The following is a 10,881-nucleotide window of genomic DNA, read 5'->3' on the forward strand; positions in this document are numbered from 1 at the left end:
ATATCAAAGATATGACCACACTTTTTGAAAGTCCTCGTCAAACTTCACCAGAAAAGCCCTTAAATGGAACCCACAGGGCAAAAGAAAAGTAGGAAGACCCAGACAGACCTGGCGCAGAAGTGTAAACGAAGAAGTGAAGGCTGCTGGAATGACATGGGTTGATCAATGGAAGAGTTTGGTTGCGGCCCTATGTTCCCCAGGGAACCCAGAGAATTAAGTCAAGTAAGTCACATCAAATATTCATAACTATACGTGTGGGGAAAATTTATGCGCTTATTATGTGATTAATTTAGTGTAAATTTCCCCCAAACGTAAATGACTACATTTTTACAGTACGCCTTTTAACTTACTCATTTAGCATTTCACCAGTGTCTTTATCCATCAGCTTTAAGGAACCATCAAGAGTACTTGCTAGAACACACTGTCCATCCTTTGTAAAACTTACAGATGACACAGCCTCTGGTAAACATATCAACTACATTACAATCAATTTTATTCATCAGATCTTTCTTTACACACAAGATTAGAATTCTAAAATAAGTTTCTCAAAAATAATTTTGATCATTTTGTACATACTCATTGTGGTGAACAGTAAAATTTTTGTCTTAATATAGATTTAATATTTCCCTAATACATGTATCTGTATTTAGATAAAATAAATCCTCAGTGAAAGAAGAAGAATTTCACAAGAAATGTCTTACTTCCAATGAAGTCAGCATGCATTTTCCCTGTTCTGAGATCATAACGCCTGAAGTAACCATCAGCAGAGCCTGTGAGGATCTCGTGGTCAGACACTTGTATAGAAGTGACACTGTCCTTAGCTTCATCCAAAATCTAAAAGGAAAAAGAGGGTTCAGAGATTTAAAAAACCAAACCAAGACTGACTATTTAATATAGATAAGTTTAGACAAATTGCATCCCTTTCAAAAGAGACTTGTTGTTTCAGAGATGTCATTTGCCACTATGATGTCACATGTCTTCGATGACTTGTGTATAATATTTTCCTCACCACTGTGATGTCATGAGAAAATCTTTCAGAGAAAATCAGTACTCTATTAGTTACATGTATATGGATTCTTGGCAAGGTATGTGGACTTACATTCCCTGAATATATACTTTGACAGGGAATGTAAGTGCATATATCCTGCCAAGAATCTTTATAATGAACATGTCCTACTGCAAAGCGATCAATTTAGAAATCAAACAATCAAGAGGGGGTGGGGGTGCGTTCAGGAATAATAAACTTAAAAGAATTTCTTACTTTTATTCTAACAATTTGTTAATCATTTTAACAACCAACTTTTAAACAAGAACAATTGGTTTTTTGTTTTTTTTTTAAATTTTAACATTGTATTTAATGTGAGAAAGTTATCAATATATTGGCCTTTAACATATTAGCCTAAACCCAAACAGTGCCTCAGCAGCTGTGAAAAATGATATCACAGGCAGTAAACTTGTTGATCATCATTGTTTTGATTCATGGAGTTACGCATCTATGTTAAAATTGTGCATCCCTGCAAGGATGAAACATTTGGTAGTCGGTGCTTGATAAAAGGTTGTCCAAAATCAGAAAAAATATCATCGAAGTGTTTGCCATTGAGGTGCAAATTTTGTACAGGCAAAATTGATGTGTGCAGAGTGAAAGTAGACCTAGAGTTTGAATTGAAGATGGCATGATGGTTGGCATTTCAATGGATGTTGGAAGAGCTAATGTGGATTGTCTTGCAAAAATAGTGTTAGAAATAGTGTCTCCCATGCTTTCCTTTTTCACACCTGGATAAGCGCTGGTACACAGCTAAAGATGAGACAGATTTGTGACCAGTAACACACATTATCTGGTAAACATCATTATTACATCACTAACGGTGCTATTTTTATTATTTAAAGTAAATTAATGTAATTCTACAATAAAATTTCTCAAAATGCTTTAACTAAAAGATTGATTTAACATATTCTTTAAAACAAATAATAATATTCATATTTTACAAAGCAGTTAAGTATATATTATAGATCTAGTAAAGCCATTTTATATCCCATCTATTCTTTGCAGGGTATATGGCCTCATCTTCCCAGCTTGTTGTCCAATCAAATGCCTAGATTTTTCTCTGCAGTAAGATAGATATGTTTATGTAACATATAGTTCTACTGTATGTGTACTTGTTATAGCACATTCAAAATTTGGCGCAGTCCGAGTAGATGCACTGTTTGGTGTAATCATGATTTAGCACTTGGTGCAGTCCGAGTAGATGCACTGTTTGGTGTAATCATGATTTAGCACTTGGTGCAGTCCGAGTAGATGCACTGTTTGGTGTAATCATGATTTAGCACTTGGTGCAGTCCGAGTAGATGCACTGTTTGGCGTAATCATGATTTAGCACTTGGTGCAGTCAGAGTAGATGCACTGTTTGGCATAATCATGATTTAGCACTTCTTCTATACATGATCACGATGAATAAATAAAGAATTTAATATCTTAGCATAACTATAAATCAGCACTTTTGCTTCACTGCTAAAAATCTGAATCCCACTAAAATAAGTACAGATAAAATATTCTATGTGTTACTATGTAGGGTACCTGCACAGGTTCTAGTTTTCTACTTTTACAATCCCAAATCCTGACAGAGTTGTCTGTTGATCCAGATAAAATGACAGATGATTCTTCATTATACTTCACACAATTTACAATCCCAGCATGCCCTCTGTACTTCCTAAGCGACTTCCCTGTTGCTACATCTGTGAGACAAACATATTTGTCCATGCCACAGGAGCAGATCTGGCTATTGTCACTAGACGACTGAGCATCTAGAACTTCATAGGCGTGTACATGGTAAGTCTTCAAAAGGACGTTCCGGTGGGGATTCCATAATTTCACCGATTTATCACTCCCACATGTCAAGCAGTAGTTTCCATCACCTTTATTGAATCACAAAAAGAAATCAAATCAACTGAACAATTACTTTAAGTATACAAAACACAATCAGGTTGTTAGAATTCTAGTGCCAAGCCCAGATAGGTAAGGATGTTAAATACTATTTATCATCAATGTGTTACAAGACATCAGCAAGATCCTTGATTTTTATGAACTGATTTAAAGTTATACTTAATAGCTCTATTGGATGCTAATATCTTGAGGATTTTTTTGGATTGAATGCACAGACCCAATTTCATGGTAGGGAATTCTGGGAGCGCAGTGTTAGAAAAGATAGCACCCAGGAGAACCCGTAGGCAGTACTCAAGAAAACATGGACACACACAAATAAAGTATCTTTGTATATCGTAAAGACAATGCCATAAGACCGATAATAAAAACTGTGAGGTTCCTATTATGTGCTTGTCAGAAATAGGGTAGGTAAGTCTGAATTATCTTTTTTTTGATATACAAAATATTAAAAAGGTCTGCAACTCCAGTGGATATTTTTCAGTTATCTGGTGGCACCCAGTTTTTATTGGTGGAAGAGAGAAGCCAGATACAATGTACCTGGGAAGAGACCACCGACCTTCCGAAAGTAAACTGGGAAACTTTCTCACTTAACAGTGCAAGTGACATTTGAACCCGCACCAACAGAGGTGAGAGGCCGTGTGATTTTGAGCGCAATGCTCTAACCACTCGGCCACTGAGGCCCCTACATGCACAATGCTATAATACTGAAATATTGTGTCAATGTTACACAAAATTATGATACCATCCATACTTTTTGATGTCTTAAATTTCGTAGCATCAACATTTTGGGATAACCAAGGCCAGATAATTTAATAACAATAATTTGATCCTGAGCTTTAAAATATCAAGGTCAGGGATCAGAAAGTAACATAGGTTGGGAACCAGAACCACACAATTACTTTTTTTAAGCCCAAGAAAGGTTTTATAAAAAATTTGCTGAATCTTTGTTTTTCATATGCACTGTTGTTTTCTGTCTTAGGTGAAGTACTACAAAGTTTTACCTATTCGTGGTGCTCAATGCCGTAAAAGTGAGGATTCTTCAATATGCCAACACCTACCATAAACACAGAACCTCCGTTTTTAAAGCAACACAAGTTGTAACTGCCCTAAGATCTGATGAAAAATCCAGCAAAATAAATATGGCAATATTGCTTGAGAGCATACCTACTATCAGCATTTCATATAAACCGTGAATGTGGTGTATACACACAGCCTCGGACGCAATCGTTGTATAATATTGCAATGACTGTTGAACATAATCGGGTTGCTGAGACTGAGGTCATATGAGTATGGAAAATGACATGATTAACTGCACATTTTGTTTGCTTTGAAATATTACATTGTGTCATGAATGACTTAAAGTATTGAAAGTGTAAGAAAGTAATAATTACGCAAATGCGCCACTCAAATAAAATTTTGATAATGAATTTTCTATAAAATTGGCATATTGGATAAATTGTTTTACAAATCTGTCACTTGCGCTGTAATTTTCCCAAATGGTGACCTCTGAGGCCAATGCACATTGGAGAATACGAACAGGAATTACTGTCAGGAAGACAATAATTCATGAATTGACATTTTCAGTTGATTTGATGGGTTTATTGCTGGCACTCTGATTCAATGAGATTACATACTGATTCAATCATGAATATGTTATTCTATTTGTTCTTTTATTTTTCAATTTCTTTACTGTCAGTTACAGCTTGTATTGCTTTAGAGGACACATTGCATGTTTCTAAACTTTTTTCAGCAATAATAATTCTTTTCATGCCTAAAACTACTTCAAATGTGTTATAAATGAAATATATTTCGTAGTTTTCGAGTTTGATCGAAAGAGATGAAATTCAAATCTTGCGATATGCACATTTACTTCGATATTTTATGCGCCATTATCAGAGTTGTCGAAATTTTAAAATCACTGTCAGACATTTGGTCTGGCAGAGCTGAAGGTTCTGTCAGACTGGACAAGGTTTTGTAAGACCAGATACATGTACCTTCTATTGCACAGAAAGAAAGAAAGAGAACTGCACCAAAATGCCTTTTCTTGTTTTAACAGCAATGCACCTTCCACTCATATCTAGCCAAATACGGTCAGTTTTCCAGCCAGCATGGAAGTCAGTAACACCACGGAAGACTTCGTAATTTTTTAAGTGGTCCAGGTTCAGCATTTTTTCTTTTCTTACGAAGTAGTATGTTTTACATCCCGTCAGGAATTTCCCCTCATATTGAGACATCACCAGCTGTGAGTGAAATACCACAAATGTAGACCTATGCTTTGTACTCTGACTCCAAGACCGTAGTAGTGAGGGTTTTTTAACGTGTTAAAACCTGCTGCGACATTGGGGGTCATATCCAAAAGACATGTGACTCTCATTGCTAAATGCCGAGCATTTGACAAGCATATATTTACATCTTAGATTTGACGTGGCCATGGCATGAGCAGAACTCGAACCCACGACCTTCCAGTTATGAAGCGAGCGCTCTACCACTGAGCTTTTTCTTCCGGTAGAGAACCTTTCACAAATTTGATCGGCCGTGCGGCCGTGTTGTTTGAGTGACTTTCACTTGTGCATCCCGAACCCGAGCTCTAAAATAATTGGATCACAGCCGATATTTTCAAATGGTCATTTGGACAGACATTTTCTAGCAATTATCGGTCCAGGGAATTTTTCACCGACCTTGCTGACAGGACCAACAGTTTTCGACAACTCTGCATTATGTGTGATGTCATATGCGACCTCAAGCAAGAAGGTTTGAAAACAGTTGTTAACCATTTCATAAAAAACAGATTAGATTTAATCGACAGAAAAGCCAATTATCATGTTGGCCCGCGTTTAATGAATAGGCAGATCAAATGTCCAGTGTGCTAGGATGCTTTGACAGAGCGCTGTTATCACACCTTAGATGCTAACTTCGGGATATTTTTTGTCCTGTTATGGATATAGAGACTAATGTCAATACTTCACCGTCACAAGCGTTTACAGGACGTTTGATTTTCTTGGTGGATGTTAAAGAGCACCTGCTATTGTGAGACACCCCCCCCCCCCCCCCCACTCTATAAAAAGGTCAACCTCATTTACGTAATGAAAAGCAAACAATGAAACCCGTACAATTAAATCTAACAGCTCGAAGTGCCCCTTGTTTGCATGATATTTCAAAAATTAGCTTCTCAGGTAGCATCGTCTACTATTCCGCACAAACCGGTAAATATTTCGCTACATAATAAAAAAAAAAAAAGGAAAAAAGATGTTACATTTCCGAATCAGACAAAATTTTCTTTTACTAAAATGTCTAAGATAATGGATAACACATGATTTATTAGAAACATATTTTTATATATGCATCACTTCATATGTTGTCTTGGTTTTATTTATATTTATGAAAATAAAAGGTTTTCCCGGAAATGCACTGTTTTTCCTGACAGTTTTGTTAAAAGAAAAAAATGGCGGCGTCCAAAGATTTCTATTTACGATATTATGTTGGACACAAAGGAAAGTTTGGGCATGAATTCTTGGAATTTGAATTTCGTCCTGATGGTATATTATATTTTTGTTATATTACTGTGTGTTTGTTTTAGTCTACATTGATAAATTCAACTATCATAGCATTTGAGAATGAGCGCGTGGCCTGGGAAAACGGGCATACTACCGGCTTGTGAAATTAAAGAATCAATCTATCTATATCTTGAAAGAACTGTTGTTTATTCTATTTCAAACTACATTTTACAAGCTGGGAGCAAGCCCCTGTATTTTCGCCATCTGTGCTGTTGTGTGGCTAGAGTTAAGGGCATGTTCATTTCAAAACAGGTTCGATCGTCTGTGGTCTAATGAGCTATCTATGGTAGAACACCAAACATCTGCCAGAGTTCGTTTGCACATAAACCAAACTCTTTCTTGCAAACATTGTGCGAATTGTTTTTTATAGAGATGTTGATGGGGTCATCAGAAAGAAATGACATCAACTGAAAAATCATATTTTTTCATTGAGCAGTTGGTAGTAGCTAGGCTCATAATTTATCTTGTCTCTACAAACAAAGGCATGAAGTGCAGTGACTTGTTCCAATTTTGATTCTCAATCTTTGTTTTACATGCGCTGTGTCTGAATCCATGTTCTTTATTGAAGTGAAAGTAGGAAAGTTGCATATAACAACACTTACTTCAATATTTTATTGAACTTTTCTTTCCTTTTTTTTCTATATATTCAGCAATGTTGTACCTTGCAAATTCAAATCATTTATCAAACTCTGCTTTTTTAAAAATGAAACCTCTAATGATAAGTGAGCACTTATTGCACCATTGAAGCAGTGATTTTTTTGGGGCCAAAATGCCACCGATATTCGGCTGTTTCCCCTCACTAAAATTAGCTATTTTTTTTCCAATTATATATATATGTTTTTCCCAATTTCAAATCTAGGGAAATTAGGCCATTAAAGGCATTTAAAAAAAGGTTACTGTATATTGCTGACAAAGAGTAAATACGTTTTTTTCTTCAGTTTTATTCCCCAAACTACTGTACATACAAAAGGTTTTGTAAAGAATGTGTAAAATAATAGAGGCATCCATATAAGCAGATATGCAGCGAAGTATGTAGTTTCCAGATACACATTAAGGAGGTATGCTACACCAGAGAAATTTGATGTAGATGAAAAGTGGAGGATATGTACAACAATATTTTGAAATTGAAAATTTTCAAATTTACTTTATTTTGTCAAGAAATACAGTTTTAGTAGAAGGTAATCTGAAAAAAATTTAAAACCCCTGCTGGACTCGAACCTGCGACCTACAGTTCAGCAGTCGGTATTCAAACCTACTGAGCTACTCGGCTAGGTATTTTAATGGAAAAGGAAAAGACAAATATTGCTGATATCGATTTTTTCATCCATGTTTTTAAAGGAAGTCAGCCATTATGACGATGTAGAGTACTACCTTAAGCCATATTGTTGACAATTTAGTTTGACCGCCATAATATGTAGGGTCAGGCTAATAACAGGAAGTGGCCAACAGTATAGGGTTTTACTAAAATCCGAAAAATACAAACAGGAGAGACATTCTGGAAACTTGATTATTAATATAATATTTACAAGATTATAGGTACAAATGCTGGTGAATCGATAATGTATTATTTATTTTATGAAATTAAACAATAAGTATTTCTTAGAAAAAGTAAATAATATCTATACAAGATGTGACTTCCAATACATATTTAATGTTAAATAATGATTTATTTTATGCTTTTAAATCAGATCTGAAATAAAACAAAAAAAATTGTTATTTGATCATTTTATATATACCATTTTAATTTACTATGAATGATTTTTCCCAATTTGAGGAAAATTTTGCTAATTTTTCCCAATTCAAAAGGAGGGGTGGTAGTTTGAAAAAAAAATCACTGCCAAGTAATTGGACTGTGTTGTAATCGCAGACATACATTATCCTGTATTGGTATGTGTTATGCGGTATCTGGTAGTGTTCTTGTGTACGGAGACGAAGATGATCATGGTAGAATACCTGACTAGAGATTCAGGGGGCCTAGGTTCAAATCCTGGTCTGGTCCATTGCATTTTCTCCCATCCTGTTACATTTCGTGCCATAAACCAGACCCTGAAACTGACAAGTAAAAATGCCTACTAAAGGATAAAGTTCCTGAATTGATGTCCTCAAGGTGTGGAGACATTTAGAGAGTGGCCAGATAGCTCAGTCAGTGGGGAACCTGACTTGAGATTCAGGGGGTCTGGATTTGAATCCCAGTCTGGTCTGTTGCATTTTCTCCCTTCCTGTTACAGATGCATGGATTCCTGGGTATTCATGCCAAATATTGGTATGTTTTCAGTGCTATTGTGGTAGAGTTCAAAATGGCTTTCTTTTTTACACTCTGCAATAGTTAAACATTATATCATTAGAAGGATTTATATTCTCAATGTAAACAGTTACAGTGAGTCTGTCTCTTTGTAGATTTTATCACTGAGTGTAGCATGTAAAGAAACAAAACAAGAAATCATTTTGATTAAGCTGAAATATTCTTCAGAAATTAATTATAATGATTTGAATTTATAAACTGGGTTTATAAATGTAAGACCCTATAGTTTATAAGATATCCATACTCACCTGCATCCTCACTAGGAGTGAAACGATGCATCACGATGTAGCTAAATTGCGATTTAGCCGAATTGCGATGTATTAGTCTCGATTCGATGTTTGATTTATTCCGGGTCTGTTTCAGTTCAATACGTTTCTAAAATAATAGCACACATTGTTTTTAATAACATGGTTTACTCTTCCTAGTCACCTGATTGGAATTGAAAATTGACCAATCAAATTACAAGTAGACTTTGCTGTATCAAAATGGACGAAGTGGAGTTGAAAAATGCACCCGAAACGTATAAATCCTGGGTATGCCGACATTTCGGCTTTAGGACAAATGATAAGAATGTTGCAACATGTCAAATATGTTTAAAAGATGTAGCCGTGAAAACGGGAAGTACCTTACAATTATTCTAGTCATGTTAAACTCTTTCCTATTATGTTAAATTTATTTGCATGGAATCGAGACTAAAGTATCGAAAGTCGAATCAAGAAGGTGCTGTATCATTTCACCCTCCTCACCCACCTTCCTTTCTAAGGTTATTTATGGGTGGTTATTTAATAGGTAAAACTGTTGTTCCTCACATAAATTAAATAGGGAAGATAAGTCTTTTGTTTTGAATGTTGGAGTCCGGGCATGTAAATCTGTGTATCTTATAAATGGGAAAACCCACTTTTTATGATAATGGATGAAAAAACTCTAACCTTTTTTATAAACCGCGAGTGCAGAAAAGATCATGGCAAAATCCTACTGGGGACTCTTGAGTCTGTGCTTCCTCTGTCTTCAGATTTGTAAATAATATTACCTTCTTTTTTTTTTTTCCGCAGGAAAGCTGCGGTATGCCAATAACTCAAATTACAAGAACGATACAATGATTAGAAAGGAGGTGAGTTTGACTTACTGCTGATGTAAATTTTTATACATGCAAACCAAGTTTATAATTTTTCCATGCCACACACTTCATTTGTGAGGAAATAATATTGATATTCAACTTAAACAAACCTGTGATACTATGAATTATGCAATAAGTGTATAGAGGGTTGAAATGCAGGTTTTGGATATATGGGTTGATTTCTATGTTGTAGGCCTATGTACACAAGTCTGTAATGGAAGAGCTGAAGAGGGTTATTGAAGACTCGGAAATTATTCAAGAAGATGACGCATTGTGGCCACCTCACGACAGAGTTGGTCGTCAGGTCTGTGGGTTTATCAAAGACAGAATTAAATGTTGATCGAAATTATTTTTTCCAGTGGATTTACATTGTAATAGTTTTTACTGTATTTACATAACAAGTATAGGTAACTCTCGATGGCTCGAACTTCGATCTTTCAAAGTAAAATTTCAGTCTGAATTTTTTCTTCCACATAGCTTAAGCAAATTTACTCTTGAACTTTCGATATTTTGAAGTTCTTGATGTCTCAAAGTGAAATTTTTGGTTATGTAAAACATTTCATCGTTTTTCACTCTTGATCTCTGAAAGTGGTGGTAGCATATACACATCATCAATCAAACGTATAAATATTTCCACTTGCACATTACCTAGATAGTGGTGAATGCCTGGGGCTGAGCTTGGTCATGTTAATTAGGTGTTTACATTTAGGTGATGCATTGCCTGTGCTTTGGGGAAGGGGGGGGGGGGGGGTAATTGTTTAATTGGGCAGGTGTGCTTTTAGTTGTTATATATAATCCAACTATAAATAAAATTTATGATTTGTTTTGACTTAACAATGGGACAGTAATTTTGCTTTGTGTAGAGGGACAGGAAATTGTGATCTAGTGCTCCGTTGAGTTAGTGAGTGAAAATTCATACATGTACATTTATTTTAGAATTTTAAAAATTCATACATGTACATTTATT

At 35.4% G+C, this 10,881-nt stretch overlaps 2 protein-coding genes across 2 annotated transcripts in view; one reads left to right on the forward strand and one right to left on the reverse strand.

Annotated features, from left to right (window-relative positions):
* The window catches only part of LOC125668992 (muscle, skeletal receptor tyrosine protein kinase-like), a 44,771-nt gene extending 38,607 nt beyond the window's left edge, over window positions 1–6,164 (reverse strand). The window contains exons 1-4 of the mRNA XM_048903439.2: window positions 6,052–6,164; window positions 2,576–2,913; window positions 702–834; window positions 351–459 (exon numbers count right to left, since the gene is read on the reverse strand). Coding sequence (XP_048759396.2) covers window positions 351–459; window positions 702–834; window positions 2,576–2,913; window positions 6,052–6,121 — 650 coding nt within the window. The 5' untranslated portion in view covers window positions 6,122–6,164. The remainder of the gene's footprint in view (window positions 1–350; window positions 460–701; window positions 835–2,575; window positions 2,914–6,051) is intronic.
* A 158-nt stretch (window positions 6,165–6,322) lies between these two features.
* LOC125668512 (protein mago nashi homolog 2) overlaps window positions 6,323–10,881 on the forward strand; it is a 6,028-nt gene continuing 1,469 nt past the window's right edge. The window contains exons 1-3 of the mRNA XM_048902749.2: window positions 6,323–6,477; window positions 9,850–9,908; window positions 10,108–10,218. Of these exons, the coding sequence (XP_048758706.1) occupies window positions 6,384–6,477; window positions 9,850–9,908; window positions 10,108–10,218 (264 nt within the window). The 5' untranslated portion in view covers window positions 6,323–6,383. The remainder of the gene's footprint in view (window positions 6,478–9,849; window positions 9,909–10,107; window positions 10,219–10,881) is intronic.

This window comes from Ostrea edulis, chromosome 4, assembly GCF_947568905.1.
Source record: "Ostrea edulis chromosome 4, xbOstEdul1.1, whole genome shotgun sequence".
NCBI lineage: Eukaryota > Metazoa > Mollusca > Bivalvia > Ostreida > Ostreidae > Ostrea > Ostrea edulis.